Source organism: Mytilus edulis, chromosome 6 (genome assembly GCF_963676685.1).
Source record: "Mytilus edulis chromosome 6, xbMytEdul2.2, whole genome shotgun sequence".
Taxonomy (NCBI): Eukaryota; Metazoa; Mollusca; class Bivalvia; order Mytilida; family Mytilidae; genus Mytilus; species Mytilus edulis.
In genome coordinates this window covers 47,662,604-47,686,094 of record NC_092349.1, presented here as the reverse complement: position 1 = coordinate 47,686,094, position 23,491 = coordinate 47,662,604, and the positions used below count along the sequence as shown (strand labels likewise).

At 33.3% G+C, this 23,491-nt stretch overlaps 1 protein-coding gene across 2 annotated transcripts in view; it reads right to left on the bottom strand.

The window, feature by feature from the left end:
• Positions 1 to 23,491, bottom strand: part of LOC139527802 (uncharacterized) — a 71,545-nt gene that overhangs the window by 17,652 nt on the left and 30,402 nt on the right. For both annotated transcript variants that reach the window (XM_071323487.1, XM_071323488.1), the window contains exons 5-10: positions 23,175 to 23,241; positions 15,835 to 15,890; positions 8,837 to 8,905; positions 4,825 to 4,860; positions 3,926 to 4,279; positions 910 to 1,674 (exon numbers count right to left, since the gene is read on the bottom strand). In XM_071323487.1, the coding sequence (XP_071179588.1) occupies positions 910 to 1,674; positions 3,926 to 4,279; positions 4,825 to 4,860; positions 8,837 to 8,905; positions 15,835 to 15,890; positions 23,175 to 23,241 (1,347 nt within the window). The remainder of the gene's footprint in view (positions 1 to 909; positions 1,675 to 3,925; positions 4,280 to 4,824; positions 4,861 to 8,836; positions 8,906 to 15,834; positions 15,891 to 23,174; positions 23,242 to 23,491) is intronic.

The following is a 23,491-nucleotide window of genomic DNA, read 5'->3' as shown; positions in this document are numbered from 1 at the left end:
ATGGTTGTTAGCTCCCTTTTTCAACTACAAAGTTCATATTGGTAATTACATTTGTCATTTAATGTTTTATTATTACATATTATAAAGATATACATTGAATAGATTTTGGTAATGATGATTTATCTAAAATGACAAATATTTATATACAGAATTTATTTGTCTTGTTTTAAAGTTTTAAAATTCTAATTACATGTAGCAAAATTAAGAAGCTTTTAATTTTTTATTATTAATCTTAAAGGTATTATAGATTTCTTTTTCATATTATGGCGATGATTTTATTTCTGTTTTTACTGTCATGTAAGAAAGTAGTTAAGCAACTGAGATAAAAACCAGTTTTTGGAAGGATTTGTGCTACTCAGTCAGTCAGTTTCACTTTAAAGGTATCACTTTGTAAATACTGCTGTTTCACAAGCCACGTCTCTTTTGAGAAGATATATAGTAATAATAGATATTTTGTTTTGTTCACGTACTGGCTCCCAGATATGATATCTCTGTTTCGTCACATAGAAAAATAACTTGGAATGTTACCAGGATAAAAACTCATGGTAGAGGTGAATATTGAATTCTAAAGAAGTAAAATTAGGGGTATTACAGAACTGTTGTACATTTTAAATTCTTTGAAGTTATCAACTTCCGTTCTAAGATATTATGGTTTCAAAAATAAGTAGATATTACAAGAGCTCCCAGTCTTGAAATCGAAATTCTTGAAATTTCACTGATATGACGTCTTCTTGATTTCAACAATTAATTTCAAGTGGGATGGTTATGCTATCATATCCCTTTTTTCTGCGTTTTTTTTTTTTGTTTTTTGTTTTTTTAAGTAGGAAGCAATGAAAGCATGTTTTCGCCCTCTATTCTTTCGATCTTTTCCCCCAAAACATATCATCAGTATGACCATTTACTACTTACGCGCAGATTCCTCAAAATCCATCCATAATGCTTCAATATTACTAAATTCTATACTATCTGCCACAAGTACATAAACGGCACTACTCGACAGAAAAGCTTGATGAGTAGCATAAAAGTCCTTTTGACCAGCAAAATCCCAAAGCCAGCACGAGGCAAATGTTTCTGCAGGTTGTTTTAAGGCGGAATGTTTGACGTACTGTTTCACAATGTCATATGTAATTTTGTTTAATTTTTCTAAAATATTATCATCATTGTTTTGTTCATCATTCTCATTTAAATCAAGTTCTTCCTCGATTTCCTCGGTAAAATCTTCGTTAGAAGAAATGTCCGAAGACCCATCAGATTCATTATTACTTTTTACGTCAACGTCATTTTGGAATTCACTTTTGTACAGATCTCCATCTTCCTTATGTTTGGATTTTTCAATCTTGTTTTTATCTTGCTCAACAGTATCTTGTGTCTTCTGTTCTGCTGCTTCACCAGATTGTTTCGTGTTAATGTTAGCCGGTGTATCCATCTTTTCTGTTTTGCTGGTTTTTCTATCTTCTGTATCAGTCGACGTTTCGTCTTGTTCTACCCTTTTGCTCGCAATATTCTTATTACCACTTTTATTAAAGTTTGAAACCTTGTCATTTTCACCCTCTTTTGTCATAATATCATTTTTTGTGTTACTAGATTCTTTCTTATTGACAACACTGTCTTCTGTCTTAATCTGCTCGTTTAAAAAAACATACTGAATCGATCTGGCTAGACCTTCGTCTGTTTCTATTAAAACAAAAAATTCTCATGGGAAATATTGTTAGTTTTTTTAAGTTATTTTAAACTATAATCACATGCAGAACTTTTAACATTCATTTTATTACAACCTAGCTTTCATTTTACATGAATTTAAAAATTTTATTCCCATATATTTATAATGCCTATTATTGCAACAATTGATTGACTGTTTTCTCAAAATTAAATGTGATAACCATTGATGATGCATAACATTCATGTTCATCAGCATTAACGGCTGCAGTGTTATTTACAGGCTGTCTGTGTACAAACCAAAGACTAGTGTTGAGATTGAATACAGATAATATAAAAACAGCAAATTCATAAATAAATGCAACATTAGTATACCGCTGTTCGAACGTCAATTCGGGTAAAACAAATCCGAGCTACAAACTAAAACCGAGGGTAACACATCATCTATAAGAGGAAAACAAACGACAGTACAACAAACACAGAAAAGAGCTATTAGATAAAAACTGCCATTTTTCTGACTTGGTACATATACAGGACATTTGTGGTTAGCCAAACCTCGCACTTTTAACATAACATTTTAATTAAAATAATTTAATTCTTCTATCTAAAGATGTTCGCTACTCTCAATTTTCGGAATCCGCTGGTATAATTTACCATGTTTACGTAGTACCATTAAAAGTTTTGCCTGCTTACCCTTACATTTCTTGTCCATGTTGTAATAATTCAATTACACATAGTTGTAACAGACATTTAGAAAAGTTTATCAAATCTTTAATTTTTATTCATAGTTTTTGAAAGAAAAAAAAAGTGTCAAGGATAATTGTTTGAAAATTCTAGAGACAATTTTTTTTCTCACTAAATTTAAAAGGCTTATATCTCGTAAACAAGGAAAAAAACCCTTCTTTTTTCTGCTATTGTAGCAATGTTATTTATACACCAGCAATTTGTGACAGTGTTTGATCAAGAATGTTATCTTGAAACAGAGTAGCCAAAATTCTGATTTAGAGACACTTACTTTTAAGCACATTGTGTGTACAGGAAATCACGTAAGAACTTGCCTTTTCCCATTCACGACAAATTGTTTTGTCAATATTGATGAAAATTATGATTAATTAGGATTTCCAGTCCCGGTAATGCAAATTATTTAAGCTAGCAAACTTAAATTTCATTGGAAGTATAATTTATAAATAATACCAGACCATTCTTTTTCGTCATGTTCGTAACATCTGTATTTTTCTATTAACATAAATGTTAGAATGACAACAAATTAAAAATTCTACTCGGGAAGGGTGGTGAAAAGTTTCCACCTCAAATTTGTAACAAAAAACGGATGGTGATTAAATAAAACAACAGAACCACTCCCAATGAATGCGAGCATAAACCTCCACCGTGTGATATACGCGGTTGTTTATGTTATTAATTTTTACAGTAACGTAAAAAGATTGGAAGCATATATTTGTTTAGAATTAAACAAAAATCGTTTTACATTTCTTGTCCATAAGTTTTTGCCCTATTACAATATCAATTCCTTTTTAAAGATTTACCCAAATGCAGTATGTATTCACCTCTACAAACGGATCAACTGGTTAGTCAATTCAGCGAATTGTTTCAGAAAAAGGTTGTTAGTGTGAAGTTAATGCAGTGAAATAAAACTAGTGCTTATCATCATAGTAAAGGTTTTAAATACCTGTGTAATAATATTAAATTTAAATAATCACCTACTTAAATATAAGGCACTTGTTTTAAAAGGTCTGTCATGGATACAAAAATTTCTATCCTAGTGGAATTTTGCAAATAATATGTTCGAAACATTGTTTGGTTGATCATTATCGCTTTGTTTTGTGTAATTTTGAATTATTTCCATTAATAACTTTGCCCGAGGTAATTGGTCGCAGAAGATGTCAACCATTTTTGTTTGGTATTCCTCGTAGAAACAACAACCTTTTTTTTATTTTGTCAGTCTGTAACTTCATTGAAACAAGTTGAACTGCGAAATACTGCTCACTGATGATACCGCGCCCAAATGTGAGTGTTCGGTAAACTGGAACTTATTGAGTGATGAATCTGAAAACGCATCACACGGTATAGATGCCTTATATACACCCTGAATCCAAATTACAGAAATCCTGATGACAAAGTTCCTAAGTAAGATGCAACGAAAAATGTTCATGAGACGGAAGGACGGACTGACGGACGGATGGAGGGACAGACTGAGGTAAAGCAGTATTCTCCCATTTTTTTCAAAGCGGGGGTATAAGTAAAAACTTACTGTCACAAGGTCTCCATTTACCATCTTGCACATTGATCATGCATTTTGATATCTCTATGCCATCTGTGCTCTCAGTTCCAACAACGTCTTCCTTCTTCCTCCATAATAACCGACGCCTTAAACTTGTTTTTCCAGCGCCATGTTTTCCAATAAACATAACTCTGGCAAAGTAATGTTTCACACGTGCATTATGTAAAATATTTTTCTCTTTGTCCTCTTCTTTCATTATATCATCTTTGTCTTTTTCTACCAACGTATTACTTTTCTTTAATTCTTCAGATAAATTCTCCTTGTCAATTTCCCCAAGCATGCAGGCCTTGTTGATTTCTTCAAACACACTCCCCTTTGCTTCTTCTTCAAAAGAATACACACAATTATTCAAGCAACAAAATCTGATCTTCATGTCAAGTTAATGTACCATGATTTTATAATTTAAGAGATTTTGAAGTATTTGTCAAAACATGTAAATATAAATGTACTTTAGCGCTACCATTTTTCTTAGAAGACAGATATGTGTCTTTAAATAGATTGCGGTAATATTTATTATATTATTTTTAATTTATCTATTCTGCAAGACGTAAAATACTATTGTTTTAAATTTGTTTGAGCTTGTTTATTTATGTTTTTTTTTTTTTAAGTTTAGTTAGATAGATCCGTACTTTAAAACTTTTCATGGATTTAGTCATGTAGCTTGTTAAAGTAGTTTTATTTACATTAAATTATATTTTGTAGATATTGCCATACCGAACATAACTACAGACCATACATTTATGTATTACCAGATATTTTTATGAACTGCACATTATAATATTAAATTAAGTATTGAAAATTCAAGTTTGAAATTTGAAATTATATTGTTGGTGTTGCTATGTATGTGTAATATGAAGATCAATACTTACCAAAAAGTGATTCTTTCATTGCATAAATATAAAGAACTGTAAAAAAAGCAATATAAAACAACTAAGAAATAGGTTGTCTTTAAAAAAAAAGTTGCATGCAAATTGAATCCTGATGAAGAGTAACGAACAATCGGACAGAAGACTTTGCATCTTATTATTCTTTAATTCTCAATATCTAGAAGACTTTGATTCTTATGTTTATTTTAAATTGACTAAGTGTCCCTCAGAGAAGGAAAATGTGTAATTGCCTTTAGTGGTGCCTTATTGGTCAGAACATGAAAACAAAATTTCAAAACTCTACGTACGACAGATTCGTCCATTTGATCACCAAAGAGGGTGATACACGGCAAAAACACATATTATATTCATAATTACTTCATAAACATTAAGTAAATGTTATTTGGGATATCGAGACAACACCGCCTGCACTGTGTCCCGCTCATATATCAACAATCAAAGCGCTGGAAGCGCTGAAGGCAGTTAACCAAAAACCGAGCAAACGTAATTATGAAAAGAAAAAGGAAAGAGTTTGTGTTCTATAGTACAAAAGGTATGAGACACAAATCAGACAAATGTTTACTACTACAGGGATCAAAAGTGAAGTCTGACTGACCTGCCAATAGTAAATGTAAATGACCCCCACTTTCACCCCAAGTCAATGATGTCTAATTTTGGAATAAAATGACAGGTGATTATAAAACAATTGGTCAAACATTCTTGGGCTTGAAAGGTTATATGTTTTCGTTAAAATGAGCCATAAATGAAAATTTTTATAGGACCACAAATAATTCAAAATATAGTTAAGGTAAATTCTTCAAACCTACTCATTTTTGCATCAATTGTTTTTGTATAATAAACAAGAAATAATTGTAACAGGATGCTGTTACAAAGTCTCCCATAATTTTTTATTCCTCTGGTCGCCTGACATTGGGCAAAGTCTAGTACACATTGGTTAGGTCTAGTAAAGTGATATGTATATGCGACGCCTAGGAGATTGACCTTGTATTTCATTAAAATCTTTTTGAAATGACGACCAGGAATAAATATGGTTTAGGAGTTGGTATCTGAACCGTTTACAAGTTCTCAAACACACACAGAAGGGGGTGGTGTGACCCTAGGGACTATTCCTATATTTCATTTGATTTTTTATATTGTCCCATACATGAATATATATGGTTTAGGGGTGGGGATCTCAACCGTTTCAAAGTTCCCAAACAGGAGGGGGTGGGGTGACCCCAGGAACTCCCCCTATACTTCATTTGATTAGTGATATTGTCCCATACATGAATAAATATGGTTTAGGGGTGGGGATCTCGACTGTGTCTAAGTTCTCAAACATGGGGAAGGGGGTTGACTCCATGAACTCCCCCTATTTTTCATTTAATTTGTTATATTGTCCCATTATTGAAGACCTTACTGTTTTTGAAATAATACTCATTCTAAAATTAGAAAAAAAACCCAGAAAAAAACCACCATTAGGTTCTACAGTAAACCCCTCCCTTCTTTAGGCCCCTTAAAATACCCCCCAAATAGACCCAAATGCACAAACGAGAGATTGTCTAACATTTTATGAAGCCGTAAGTAAATCTTACAAGCGGTCCGTGTTGTCTTTTTAGACGGTCCGACTTGTTTCGGGGACGAGTTGTCCCTATTTATTAAAACATCCCATCAACGTCGATTTGATACGGAGCTTTCCTTTTCATCAATAGCTTGAACAAGTGTAAACACCTTATGTTCATGCATTACTTGACAAGGTCATTTATGTGAAAAACGTAGTAATTTAAAAGAATGAAATTCAAATGTGAATACATAATTTATTAACACTCATTTAAAAAAAGGGGGATATCATGATTAATTATAATTACCTTTCTATCATCGGAATCCTCCAAATTTAAAAGATACAAAAATTTCGTCTTCTAATTTGAAACTGCCGCCAACAGTTGAACTTATTAATAGACTACTGACGAAGTTGTACTAAGTATTGACGACAAACAATATTCCTACGACTTTTGCCATTTGGGAAATCTAAACTACTTGTCTTTAGAGATTTTCGTCGATTAAATATTTTATACAATTGTTCTTTGCCATCTTAGCCAAAAGCACAGGCGATAATAAACTACATAAGGATTTCTAATGAGCACTACCAGTCGGAAACCCGGTTGAAATAGAACAAAAGAATCGAAGCTCTTTGATAGAGAAGACGATAAATGCTTACTGTAATGTTTACTATAGTGACAAAAAATTTAAAACTTAATAGAAACAAAAAAAAAATACAATTTTCTTTTCATTTACGAAGTGTTTTATTTTAAAAACACCATTTGCACAAGTTTTCAATTTATCTAGTACATAGTTAAGCAAAGCAACTAGATAGCAAGTCGACGAAATGGGTATCTTTCAAGTTTGATGTAGGAAATGCATAACCTCCGATTTTTTTTTTAATTTACCACGGACGGAAAACATATCAATCTATTAGTTCAGTAATTTTCGTGTCTGTCCTTCCATTATGTGACTCAAGAAAAAATTTCCAAGAGGTGGGTAACAACTGTATCGAAAAGAGAGAATCGAGTGCACCTTTTTAAGCTAGGGCGTGTTTGAGTTGAATCTTTTGTCTTGATATCGTACAAAGCAAGACTCTTTCATACATCGTTTCGCTTCAGATTCTATCATTTTTGTATATCAAAGGTACAGGTTGACTTTATAACATAAAAAAATCACAGTACTAAAAGATGAAATATATGGGTCAAGTGAAATACCTATCTAATGAATCACAAAAACAGAGTAGGTGTGTTCGAATAGCTATTTTTGTACTGAAAGTACTTGACGACAGTCTTTCAAGATGGATGATGAAAATGCATATCTTGAAAATTATAATTTTTTGTGTGCGATAACCAGGGTTTATAGTCTTCAACCACTAAAAAAATCTAGTCTGCCCTTCCACGAAATATTTAATCAGAATTTTTTTTAAATGTTTATGAATTTTCGAAAATTCCACCTGACAACCGATCAGACAATAGTTTTAAGTAGAATCAATGCAGACAAGATCATTAACTGATGTTCATTAGCTAGTTGATACATTTGTCTTTTAAAATACAACTGACATATAAGGATCGTAATGGTGCAATGTGGATTAATTTATCGGTTTCCGAGAGCAAAATTGGAAGCGCGTCATCCCTACAATGGCTTCCATTTCTACGATTGTGAAAAAAACTGGCGTAATGGGGAGATAATTTTGACGAAGTAGAATCCTGACTGCCTGCTACTTCCTATGTGCAACTTCAAAACTCTTGGGTGATTCGACGATCATTTAAGGTTTTTCTGGTTATAATTTTTGTAATCCAGAATTAAAAGTATGAAAAAAGTGTTCAATTAGTAGTATATAAAATAGTAGCCAGCTAGAAAATAAACAATGGCACTTATTTCAGCATTTATTGGGTAGAACACAAATCTAGGGTGCTCGCATGATGCAGCTTTACTGCATAAAAACTGAATTAATAGCTCAGTCTAGGTGGCTGAGTGGTCTAGAGCACTGAACACTGTGCAGGCGGTGCTGTCTCGATATTCCAATAGCATGAGTTTGAATCCCGGCGATGGCAGAACATAAATTTGCTAATGCAAATTTTTCGATTTAACATTCTTGTGCTGGTATTTAGAGTAATTATATTTATATATACGTTTTTTCACATTTTACATAATCAGCTTCGCGAATTATTCAATGTGAAGAGTCAAAAATTCATTTTATGGTTCAATAAATTCAAAAAATTAATAGCCATTCATTAAATAACACTAGTGAAATTAATGGCGGTCGTCATAAAGTACAATAGATGCTATGCAAATTAGTAAAGAACTCCAAATTTTTCACCTTAAGGGTAGCAAATTTGTTTGATTGACCACGCATATATTATCTATATCTTTAGCAACTATGATTCATATATCCATTTTGGTCACGTAAATAAACTTTTTGATAACCGTTTAATTTTGTAACTATTTGTATTTTAAAAGTGTAAACCTGTACCAGTAAATATCAACGCTGTCACTGCAGTAATCCCAATAGTAATTTTGGCTTGGTCTGCATAGGATAGTCCTACAAAATTACAAAAAGTAAACGTCTGCAGCAAACTTTGGGATGAGTTAAACAAAACTTAAAATAGACGGCTCATTGTACATTAAAAGTGTAATGGAGGATTTTATGTTAAAGATTTGATATTCATTGATAATCATAGTATATGTACTTAATGTTCACATACATCAGTTATCAATAAACAAAATATAAACAACCAGTACATTGTATCCCTTAAATGCAACACATGAAATACGGTTTAAAATAAGATAATATATGGATCTTTCAGACATTGAATATACAAATCAAATGGATACACCCGATTTTGTAATTTTGAATTGGAAGACAAGAGTGCACATGCTGAAATATCACGTCTTCTTTACTTACCATTGATTGTAAATTGATAGTCCTAAATAAAATGAGGCAGGCATTACCTGTAAATGGGGACGAAGTCTGTATGAATTATTTTTTTGTAACTTAAATATTTGTTAAAAAAAGAAACGGAAATACCGTAACGTTTCCGATTTTGGTTCTGTTGTTAGGGATAGTAGTTGTGACGTTATTTAAGTGATGACGTCATATGCAATGTAAACAAAGAAACGCTATCATCAGGTAACGTTTTTTTCATATCGAGGAATTATTAGAAATGAAATTGGAATTGTGTTCCTTCCTATTTTATACTAGACTGACATATATATTTTACTCAAAGTTTCATACAAACGAGACCGGAAAAGGAATTTTGCGCAGATTCAGAAATTCAAAAACGCGACAAAAAAAAAATTGAACGATTTTGAGTTCATTAGTACAATGAAAATATCGGGAAAATTTTCCCGATTTTTTTTTTTTTTTTTTTTTATTGCATTTTCTACTGTTATTGGGGACTTCGTCCACTTATAAAGTTTTACTACACTTATCACATACACTTAATATGATCCACGAAATTGAGGCTTAGGTCAGATAAAACAAACTGGAAATACATGTATACCTACCAATCATTACACACACCTAATATGCTATGTATATAGTTGAGCTATTGCATAAAGTACAAATGTATCTAAGAAACATTCTCAAATTTTACATTAATCAATGAACCATAAAAATGAGGTCAAGGACAGATGAACCCTGCCAGACACACTTTTTCACCTTATAATCATTACATGCTTTAAATATAGTTAATCTATTGCATATAGTTTCTAATAAACAACCTTAACCAGCAAATTTAAAGATTTATCAATGAACCATAAAACTGAGGTCATGGTCAGATGACAATTGGAAGACAGTCATATATATAATTGAGGGTAAATTATATGGCCTTCAAAATACCGTTTTGATCCCTAACATCACTAAAGAGATATTTATTGTCGAAATCCGGATCTGGTGTACAAAAAAACAATATTGACACCTTATGTTTGTGACATAACAGCTTGGCCACAAGTTTATTGTTTTCTGTTACTTGTAAGTATTACATTTATATTAAGATCTTGTCCAATTTTGTTACATCTTCTGATCAATTTTATATGGCAATCGCCAATGGCAGTCAGCAGGGTTAAAGAACATCGATCAGTTGTTCGACCTGTTTGTCACATGCGTTTTGTTTAAATATACTTTTTCATTTTTTTTTCTTTTGAAAAATGTTGTTTGTGCTTTATTTAGACCTTTCTACAATGAAAGGAGTAGGTTCAGTAAGACCCCTTTTTGGCCCCAAAATATAGCAGTTTTAGAAATAGTGAAAATGTAATCGTTTAGATATTTATTGAAAAGTAGAATGCTTCTGCTACATAACATTGGGCTGTTTTTGACAATTCAATGCACATATATCGGGTACTAGCATCATTAAGTCATGCTAAATTACTGAAATCTTCACAATTGTAGCATTTTAGTTAAATTTTAGACGGTTTCCGTCTTAAATGAAAGTGGCCGCATTCGTGTTCATTCATAATATTGAAATGTAAGTTGTATTTGATGATAATACATAATATATATAAAGGTTGAGGATGAACACGGATGCGGCCACTTTCATTTTTGACAAAAACCATCTGAAAAGTGACGATTTTTGGCATATTTGATAGATTTTTCATATTTAAGCTTGAATCGGAGCGTTTTTAATGACTTAGTAAGTTAAAATCTTTCACGTAAACTAATTGAATCAATTGAAATAGACACTTAAGTGTTTAGAAAGTGTCTAAAATCTTTCGTTAAATGAACTTGAAAATTGAGGCCGAAATCGGCCCTTACCGAACCTACTCCTTTGTTTTACATGCACACGTATAAAACTTGCGGTTTTTATCCAACGCAATCATATGTTTGAACGTAGTTTTCAATTTAGACAGACTTGTTTATATTTTTTCGTTTGGGCTTGTATCATATTTTCCCTCCGGTTTATATGATCCGTTCATCCTTTATTGACTCTTACAATTCAACAGTCGATCTTAAATTGAGGGTACATTATATGGCCTTCTGAATACCGTTTCGATTCCTAACATAACTGAAGAGATATTTATTGTCGAAATCCGGATCTGGTGTACAAAAAAAATAAAAATATTGCCACCTTATGTCTGTGGCATAACATCTTGGCCACAAGTTTATTGTTTTCTGTTAAGTATTAAATTTATATTAAGATCCATTTCGTTATATCTTGTGATCAATTTTATTTGTCAATCGCCAATGTCAGTCAGCAGGGTTATAGCACATCAGTTGTTCGAACTGTTTTGTTTAAATATACTTTTTCACTTTTTTTGGTCTTTTGGAAAATGTTAGTTGTGCTGTATTTAGACCCTTCTACAATGAAATTTGTTTTACATGCACACGTATAAAAATTGCGGTTTTTATCCAACGCAATCATAGGTTTAAGCGTAGTTTTCAATCTAGATATATATCTATAATACTAAAATTACGAGGTCCAATTTATCAGCCGGCATCAGGTAAAAACGACATATCAAAGAATTCAACCTTATATATAGCTAATATAAGACAATTGTGTAGATTAAAAATTACACCACTCCAGACCCTTTTGTTTTCCACATAATTAATATTGCCAATAACTAACAAGTTCCGGGTCGAATCCGGTACCGATACCAATAGTATATTCACCTGTTACCTATTACCTTATCTGTACGTTCTGCATCTAACAGGCGCACCACCAAATATATACACGGGTCATAATCACAAAGTCGACACAACTAAATTCAATCATTGTCAAATTGTTCCCTATTGTAGTTTTTTTAATTAGTAAGACTTTCTAAGATAACAATACGAATACTAAAAATTTGGACTAAGGCGTAGAGGTACAGTTTTCACTTTGTTAGCGGGCATGACGTAAAACAGCGAATCAAAGATTTGAACTTTATTGGACAATGCTGTTGATTAAAAAATACTCAATTCCAGGACCTGAATATTACCAATAACTCGACGGGTTCAAACAGAAAGATTTGAAAGCAGAGAAAACTGTGTATCTTATAATAATCGGCACGACTTTATCAGATGACAATACCAATATTAAAATAAGGCTTACACATAGTTATATACTTTAATTCAGTCACGGACCCGCGATATCACGGGTGTGTTCTAGTATACCTTACAATGCAATCAGGCCATAAACCAAATATATCTGACCGTTTAATCTTATAGTATAAAAAAATCAGACAAAAGAACCAAAAACATTACAATGAGCAATGAACCTTTAAATGACCACATTCTTTGTTATTGTTTATGTTTTACTCATTGTTCAAGGTGATATGGTGACATACAGTTGTACATTCTGTGTCAGTAAGTCATTTATTTAGAGTTGTCTAATTGATAAATATACCACATCTTCTTATCTTTATAAGTATGACCCTAAATATATTTAGGCAACAGTCAATTTACCGATTTTCAAATCTCGTCTGTCAAATGAGGCATACAAGTAAAGTTGGCATACAAAAACTGAGGAAATTACTTTAATTTCCAAGTGAAGAAGATCAGGTCCGTCTATAATACGTCAACAATTTTCTGATTTTAATCTCCTTGTCAGAGCATTATCAGTTATTGCAGCACACATAACGTAGTTCATTATAATTGCTACAAACTATTCTGTACATGATCAATGTATGCATGTTTGCTGAAAATCAAGTATTAGCGACAACAACCTGCGTTGCTTACCCTTTCTTCCTTTGTATAGATTCTTTATCATGTTTATCGCATTCTATTTAATATGAAAATGAAATTTGAATAAGATCAACAAACCCATGAATTAATCTTAAGCCAAATCAAATTTATTCTGGACCCGTGAGCAGTATACCTCTTAAGCTCGGATCCTCTTATGTAAGCATGCGAGTTATCGAACAGTTTAAATAACTGCGCTTTTAACTTGAAAGGTACACATATGCATTACACATCATAAAATAAAGTAAGATTTTACTATGTTATGTAGACGGCTTAGGTTAAGCAAATTGAGTTGTAAGCGTAATTGATTGAGAAAAAAACCTTAACATTATCATATAGGATAAGGTATTCAGCTATGAAGGAATCTTATAATGAATAATTGAAAGTGTGCTGCCTCCATAAAATGATTTATTAATATTAAAAATTTTGTCACATTTTGTTTGTATCTATCGTTATATTGACAACGATTTTAAGAATACTTCCTCACGTAAGGATATCAATACGGGGGAGAGGGGAATGATTAAACAAATTTATCTTCTCATTATATCTGTAGGATAATTCAAATATAAAGGTAAACTGTACAGTCATGTTGACCTTTTTGATATTTGAATATTTAGTTCAAAATAATTGAATTTAAGCGATCATTAGTTGTTCCCTCCTTTTTGCGGACGGTGTTGCCCTTTGACTTCTTCTGATGGCATGTTTATTTCCAAATGTATTACATATGAGCGTTGTTACAGCATAACATACATTTATTGCTGATCAGACTGTCAATATCATGGTGCAGAAATATAATCATAATCGACAATTACAGTGAAAACATTTACAGGAAGACGAAACACATAAAGTATCGACATAAGAGCACTCGCTTAGTACGATTAGGTCAAGCAAATTTAATCTAATTAAAACACGCACACAACCGTAAAAACTCCTATACTCAATAGTATAAGGACAAGGATGTATGAACACTATGGATTCGTTATTATTCGTTTGATACTAATTTTCGTGGATTTCATGGTAACCTGGGAACCACGAATTTCAGTGTCTACCTAATTACAAATTCTATATAGAAATGTGTGTAGACTTTTGTAAAACCACAAATTCAAATATTCAAGAAAATGACAATTTTAATCAATCCTTGAAAATTGGTACAGGGGACCGATGGTAAATCCACCTGTGTTTAACTTTGCCTGAAAAAAGCATGATAAACAAGTGATTATGTGAACCTCTACTCACTTATATTACTCCGTCCGCTAAAAGTATAAGGTGAGCAGGAAGTTGTTGAGTGATAAATCTGAATACTCATCGCACGGTTAAGCTGTCTCATATAATCCCTCCAACCAAATTTAAGAAACCCTAGTAATGTAGCTACTGCGAAAGATGCGACGAAAATTATTCATGATACAGACGGATGGACTGATGAATTAACAGACGGACGGACAGACAGAGATAAAACAGTATACCCAACTTTTTTAAAAGCAGGGGTATAATAAAGCAAATTTAACATTGACCATTTACAATATAAGGGTAAATACATGTACAAATTGCAAAAACTCAAAAAAAAAATGTAGTTGACGCAGCCGATCGCTTAAAGAATTTAATAAACTTATGAAACCACATTACCAAATATTGAATAACGAACAATGAAAGTGAGGTTAGACGAAACTTATCACACAGACATGTCACCTAACAGTCATTCCGTAAACCAAATATAGACCTAATTGAATGACCCAAGGCATTCGTAAATGAGGTCAATGATAGATGAAACCTGGCAGTCGGATATGTACCTTGTATCTATGATATGTTGATCGAAACCTTACAATCATTCCATAAATCAAATTTATTTGAACTAATTGTGTAAAGTATCAAGCAAAATCACAGGATCACTGATCACTGATCTGTGGAATGAGGTGAGGGGCAGGTTAAACCTTATTGGCAGACATGTGTAGCTTACATGGACTATATACACCATATACAGTGGAAAAACTGCACACAATTAGCGATAACATATCACATGAGAAACATATTTATTATTAAGCAGTCGTGTTAATATATGTCAAGGACAGACGAATACTAAGTGACATAAAAAGTAAAATCACATAAATACTGAACTCCGAGGAAAATTCAAAACGGAAAGTCCATAATAAATGGCAAAATCAAATGATAAAACACATCAAACGAATGGACAACAACTGTCATATTTCTGTACTTGGTACAGGCATTTTGAAATGTAGAAAATGGTGGATTGAACCTAGTTTTATAGCGCTAAACCTCTCACTTGTACGACAGTCCATTATTTTGACAATGATGTGTGAACAAAATGTCACAAATAGAGGTACAAGAACGACACGAACCCCATCAAAAACTGGGGTTGATTTCAGGTGCTCCGGAAGGATAAGCAGATCCAGCTTCACATGTAGCACCTGTCGTGTTGCTCATGATATTAAAAAGCCAGTAATACATCTATATACAATTGCAAGGTACGAAGCATTATGGTTTTCAACCTCCCGGAAATAAAAAAATTTACCAATGTTTACGTCATTGTCACCGCTTGATTGTATGTTCTATGTCTTGCATTCTGCTGCTTTCTAATTCGTATATGTGTTTAACAAAATTTTTGACATGGAGTAATCATGGTGTATTAAATTGGTTAGAAGCTTACAAGACTCACGAATAACAACATGTATTTGTACAACATAAAATATTTTAATAAAAACTACTTGCATTTTCGAAATACGTTATTTGATTCATTTTATTGAAAATGTCTATTTATATCAAAAATTGTTGTATATGTGCCAAATAATTTTACTTACCTCCAGTGCGCTCCCCTCTTAAGACGAAGGTAGTCGTTGTATTTGTTTTGTTTGGTCTGAAGAAACATGAAATACTTATGTTTAAAAAACTATTTTTGTTTTTGTAAATGGTATGTTTAACGGTGATCATTTCAAGTAACATTATCGAAATATTTGGGTAGAATTAAATTGATAAATAATTTAAGTGGAAATGTTATAGTCCAATTATTGTTTTTAACAAAAAAGAAAGTTTTTACATGAAACATGTGAAAAACATTTCAAATAATCTAAAATTAATTGATATACTAATATATTTCCCTAAAATCAGATGCTATGCAAATATCTCCAATACGCAGAGTTAAACGTCTAACCTATTATAGCACATGACAGTTTTGTTTAGAATACTTCTGTTTCAAATCAAAACTGTGACCGACACAGAAACTGATACCATGAATTATTCAAAGAGGCAAAGTCATATATTTCTCGTTTGCAAAAAGCAGTCACAATTTTGTGTACCTTATTTTTGTCGATCATTTTTTGCATATATATATTTTCCTAGCTAAATGAATATTTATGAAATAGTTGTCACTTGAAATTTTGGCGCATACCTGTAAACTATCTGATAAATAGGTATAAACAGTACCATAGATTATACCCACGAATATAAAAATATATAAATGATGGAATTCTGAGTGTTAATATAATTTTATTTTAGAAATTTTCTCATGCGATGTTTAATATTCAAATCTGTATTTTCAACAAATGTTTTTCAAATTCTCGTTGCAAATATGCCAAAAGTGCACTGATGTTAATTGGTATATTTTAGTTGAGCATTGCTAGGTTTATGTCGATTGGAAAGCTAAGATGAACGTCTGTTTTGACTCTTGAAATATTTCCATAAAAAAATGGAGATTTGATGAATGAAATAAAATGAATATGGGACAATTTTTGTCTTCAACATCGCATATATCATGTATATGCATATTATGAATGTTTTTGGAAAGTTTTTGATCGTAGATTTTTTTTATAAAGTATTTGGCATCCATACTTTTGTAACTCGTATAACTCGGTAAAATTTAAACGATATTGAATTAATTTGTTCAATTTTGTTTTATAAAGAGGCTGTCCAACAAATATACCACTATTTTCATACAAGGTAGGGATAAGTTATACCCTCAGCTGTCAAAAACACTAATATTCTAACAATACAAGACTAAGACAGACATCATTACAGCCTCGATGTTTTTATTGTTAACACATTGCTAAGTTTAGACTGAGGACGTGTTCTTCAACAGTCAATTAACATTATCATGAAAAACAATTGTGTCCCTCTGGTTGTCGCTTTCCGTTTGTATTTTAATTGTTACCATTGTACATTGATTAGGAGTAAGATACATATAACGATTAGAAACTAAGTAGGAAATTGTCGTTTCTTTCCCCGATACATCAGATTCCCGTGAACGAAGCACGATGCTATGAACACAAATTTTGACATATTAATGGCCCGAAGAGGTAATTTGAACGTTATTAATGTGTTTAATGTCTTTTAATATGCATAACTGATATATTCGACTATTCATTATGACATTGTGTAAGGTTATTCTGCGATTTGTTTATATTTGGTATGCAACAGGGGTTTTGCGTTGAAACTTATTTATGGTTCTTTTTTGTCTACTTTCAGTTCTTACGTAAGCCTGCGTAACAACGTATACTTGATCATGAACTTTGTATAATGTTAAACAACTGGGTGAATGTATGCGATGCACTGTATGTTTATTTAACAATTGCGACATGAATAAAGTATCAAAACTTTAAGTGTATTTTCTTTGCGACGCCCACATCTACAGTAAGAACTCTCCATCATTGACCTGTCTGATGTGTGAAGATTGCGACACAGATTTGAAGAATCCATTTGATGAACAATTACAGATAGAAATTACATGTTGACAATTTTATGACAATAATAATAATCTCTTTGTTGATAACTTGATATTTTAAAATAATTAAACATGATGTCCCGAGGCGATGTCGAGGGCGATATAATTGAGGCTACCGGTGTAACTCGTACTATCACACGACATCGATGTTTAACCGATAAGGGATTTTTGTGGCAAGTTGATACTTTACAGAAAAACTTTCGAAAGGCAGTTTTTTCTCGGAAGTCATGGTCAAACAAAATAGAAGTACAGTCACAGTTAAGTGACACTAAAGGTACAAATATCATTCGCTAACATCAAAATATATTAGTTGAAAACATGAATCATTTAACAAGTGTTTATCATTGTTTATAAACAATTATCAAATCTTATTGAAAATGAAAGTGAGTCACATGGTCATTCCGAATTTATTAGTGACACTGAGATAGTTAAGCGATACGAAACTTGTGAAAACTATCACGCAGATCTCATGAAAAGGATAACGACTCGTGTTCAGGAAATTGATAGAGACAATGTAAAAACTAGAGGTTCATATACATGTAAGTCAAGATCTAGTCATCCATCTCATTCACATAGATCTAGTGCATCCCAACGGTCACACACTGCTTCGCGAGCCGAATACTTGAAGGCAAAATTAAAGTACATTGAAATCGAGGCGAAGGCGAAATTAGAATTGGAAAGAATACAAACAATACGTGAACTAGAGGCTACCGAAGCCAAGCTAGATGTAATCGATAAAGCTAGTCAAGGTTCAGATTTAGATGAATTAAAGAAATCACTTCCGCAAGCTAATATTCTCGATAAATTTCTTCAACACTTTTGCTAAAGAAGATACTGACATTATTGAAAATATTTAGGATGATCATGATGATTTTGTAACTACTCTGCCAAGGTCACCAGTTCCAAAGAAGTTGAATATTTACCATGATCAAGTTCAGTCAATACACAATATAAATTACAAGTATTCAGTTCAAGGTCATTCTGTCCCGACTGCAAGTCTACAAGATCAAGGTCGATTTGTCTCAAATGTCGATCAATCTAGGCAAACTAAGTCTACACCCAACGTCCGTCAATTAATATTAGATCAGTCTGCATTGAATGTAAGTCAGTCATTTGTACAAAGTGAAAGTTCTGTGCCAGTAATGACACACATGCGTTCTAACCAGTAGTAACCAACGTAACATCTGCGCCAGTTTTGACAAGCGTAAGTTCCGCAACTCTTAATCCATCAGCTATAACATTTGTACCTCATAATGTAAACACTGCTAATGTTACAGGACAATACGTTCAAATTGAAGACCTTACGAAATCACTTGCCGAACAACTGAGTCTAAGTCGGCTGCCGCCACCCAAACTATCAGTCTTTTTTGGTGATCCTTTAAAATATCCTGCGTGGAAATCATCATTCCACACTCTTATTGAACAACGAAAAATTCCGACGTTTAAGCGTATTCAGTATATCGGAGATTCAGTGCGAGAAATAATTGAAAACTTTCTAATATTGTCTACTGAAGACGCTTACGATGATGCAAAGGAACTCCGTGAGAAGAGATTCGGTGATCCGTTCATTATCAGCAATGCATTCCGTGATAGACTCGATAATTAACAGATGTTAAACACTCTTACTTTCTACAATGCATGCAGAAATCATATAGTTGACAGTCGTAAAATAAAAGGTCTGGTGGTAAGGGGATTTGACAGTGAAGTAAGAATACCACTTCCACAGGTATTTACACGTGACATCATGCCAGCAATCCGATCTCATATTCCGACAGCTGAAATGGCACGTCGATGGTCATATTTAGAACACCTTGCAGAACAGTTGATGCCCGTCAGAGATTGTGAGTTTGGACTATTGATTGGTTACAATTGTCCTCGTGCACTTATTCCACGTAAGGTCATATTTTCAATTGATAATGGACCGTATGGACAGAAAACCGATTTCGGGTGGGGAATCGTTGGTATAGTTGATCCCTTGCAAATAGACAACTGCGACTCGATAGGATTCAGTCACCGTACTCTTGCTCTTGAGGTTCCGAATGAGTTATCAATTAAAGGAAATAAAAGTGGAGATTCACATGTTTACTTTTCATTTGGTTCGAGCGTTAAGGAAATAATTCCAAGTGAAGTTGCCCGCATGATGAAACTTGGACTTTTCGGACAGAAACGTTAACAAGATTTCATATTCTTTTGATGATAAAAGATTTATTTCTATTCTTGATGAAGGAATAAGTGTTGAAAATGGACACTGCCGTTTAAAGACTTCCAACGTTAAGTTCCGTGTATGATCCCTTGGGATTTCTTTCTCCTTTCGTACTTCTGGGAAAACAGATTCAACAAGAATGTTGTAGCGATCAAATTGATTGGGACGAACCGGAAACTTGATACAAAGATGGCAACAGCGGCGAAATGACATACAGAATCTAGCGCAACAAAGAAATCAGCGATGTTTAAAACCGAAAGACTTTGGAAATATAACAGTATGCGAACTTCATCATTTTTCTGATGCTAGCACTTTAGGTTATGGACAATGCTCGTATCTCCGATTAATCGATGAAAATGAACTTATTCATTGTACACTAGTACTTCTAATGGGAAAAGCTAGAGTTGCTCCACGTAGTTTATTAACAATTCCTCGTTTGGAATTGTCAGCCGCTCTAGTATTAGTCAGAATAAGTCAACTTCTGAAACACGAACTTCGATATGAGACCGTTACTGAGTGGTTTTGGACTGATAGCAATATCGTTCTCGGTTATATTGTGAACGATAACCGAAGATTTCATATATTTGTAGCAAATCGAGTGCAACAGATTAGAGAACACTCTAGTCCAACACAGTGGAAGTATGTAGACACGAAGGAAAACCCTGCAGATGTAGCCTCACGAGGGGCAAGCGCAAATGATTTGGTGAAGAACTCAAATTGGTTTACCCAACCGAAATTTTTATGGACACTTCAATCTTTCGACGCAGATGCGAAAAAACCTGATTTGACACTTAATGACCCTGAAATACGGATAGTGAAAGCATTTTCTACTAAGATGGATGTTATTGAATTTGCGTCTTTGATTGAACGCTTGGAATATTTTTCTAATTGAAATCACACAAAGCGAGCTGTTAGCATTTGCTTAAAACTAAATGACACACTTAGATCACAGAATGAGAGTAAAAAAAATTCACCCGTGAGTACATTGTGCGTAATCGACATGCAACTTGCAGAGATTGAAATTATCAAACACTTGCAAGCATCGTCAGTTAACGAAGAAATAGCTGTTTTACAATCGATGGGTGAAGGTAAAACCTATGAAGATAGACATTTAGTCCGAATTCGAAATGTTAAATTGAAACGAACTTCATCATTATACAAGTAAGACCCGTTTCTCGATTCGGATGGAAATATTAGAGTTGGTGATCGTTTTCGACGAGCCGAGATTAACTTAGTAGTTAAACATTCAGTAATCATTCCAAGACATTCACACGTAACAGAACTAATCATACGACATTTTCACGAGAAAGCCGAACACAAAATGCAAGGAAAAGGCATGACAATAAATAAAATACAAGCGAACGATTTTTGGATAGTTGGTTGTAGTACTGCCGTTTTTAAATATCTAGTAACCTGTGTTATTTGTAGAAAACACAGAAGTAATACTCAAGAACAAAAACTGGCTGACATATTGATTGACAGGCTTAATCCGGTACCGCCTTTCACTTATAGCGGAGTCGATTTATTTGGACGTAAAGAACTTAAACGCTATGGTGTCTGGTTTACGTGTCTATCATGCCGAGGAGTACATATAGAGACAGCAAATTCACTGGATACCATTTCATTCATAAATGCGTTGCGTAGATTTATAGCCATGCGTGGCCCTGTAAGACATCTAAGGTTAGATAGAGGAACTAGGTGCGGAGCGAGAATTGCGAGAAGCTTATTCAGAAATGGACGATAAAAGTATAAGACAATTTCTTTCGAATGAAGGGTGTGATTTTGAAGAATTCAAAATAAATGTCCCATCTGCCAGTCATATGGGTGGAGTTTGGGAACGTCAAATCCGGTCAGTTAGACATGTGCTTGCGTCACTAATGCATCAATCTGGTACACAATTGAACTTTTATGTGCGAAGCCGCAGCAACTGTGAACAGCCGTCCTTTAACTCTTGACAATTTGAATGATCCCTTATCAGAGGAACCCCTAACGCCAAATCATATACTTACAATGAAGTCAAAGATTTTTCTCCCTCCGCCTGGACAATTTCAGAGAAGTGATATTTACTCTCGAAAACACTGGAGGCGAGTTCAGTTCTTAGCAAACGAGTTTTGGAATAGGTGGAGAAAGGAGCATTTGTCTAATCTACATTCCAGAAAGGAGTGAACTGCTCCGAGACGAAATTTGCAAGTCGGCGATATAGTAATGATCAAAGATGAACAAGCCGCGCGAAATCAGTGGCATCTTGGGAAGGTCAACACAGCACATGTAGATGAGGATGGACTTGTTAGAAAAGTGCGGGTTACGATCGGTGCTCAAATTGACAATAGTGGAAGGAGGAATTCACCTCTTCAGGAATTAGATAGGCCGATTCAAAAACTAGTGTTAGTATTAGCAGTAGGGGAAACCGAGGAAGTCCCCACCGAGGAGCTTGATGACATTTAGTATGCGATGTCCAGTAATGGTAGTATAGTGGTTATAAGACTATCATGTATTTTGAAAAAAATAAACATTAATTTTGGGGAGCCATGTAACCATTGTACATGTTGTACATTCATTATGAGTAAGATACATATTACAATTAGAAACTAAGTAGTAAATTGTCGTTTCTTTCCCCCGATACATCAGATTCCTGTGAACGAAGCACGATCATGCTATGAACACAAATTTTGACATGTTAATTGCCCAAAGAGGTAATTTGAACGTTAATAATGTAATAAATGTCTTTTAATATGCATAATTGATATATTCGCCTAGTCATTATGATATTGTGTAAGGTTATACTGCGATTTTTGTAAGGTTATACTGCGATTTGTTTATATTTGGTATGCAACAAGGGTTTTGCATTGAAACTTATTTATGGTTCTTTTTTGTCTACTTTCAGTTCTTACGTAAACCTGCGTAACAACGTATACTAGATCATGAACTTTGTATTATGCTAGACAACTGGGTGAATGTATGCGATGCACTGTATGTTTATTTGACAATTGCGACATGCATAAAGTATCAGAACTTTCAGTGTATTTTCTTTGCGCGCACACAGCTACATTAATGATGCAAGCTTTATAAAGGAGCTTCATAAAAACTGAAAGAAAAAGCCTTGAATTCAGGCTCCGATATGAATGATGTTCTTTCAATGAAAACTTTCACGTTTGGTCAACATATTAACTACATCGCTCTAAAAAAAATACCAAGTTGAATTTTGACGTTCAAAAACTTACGTTTGTAAGCCTATGTCATCGCACATTGTTTTTCGAGTAGGTACATCATGCCTAATACATTCATAATCTGGAGAAAGAAAAGTAATTATGACGTGCATTAAATAATAAAAAAACATATTTCAAAACTAAAGGGACACGAAATTTAATAGCCTGTAAATAATTGGAAATAGGTAAATAAGATCAGGAACGTTGGAAAATAGTGTCAAAATTTATGCCATTTTAAATGAAACGGTTCATGTATATACGAACTTTACAGTAAACCAAACATTTGAAACATTGATTACAACATTTTTGTTATTTTTGAATTTTAATGTCAT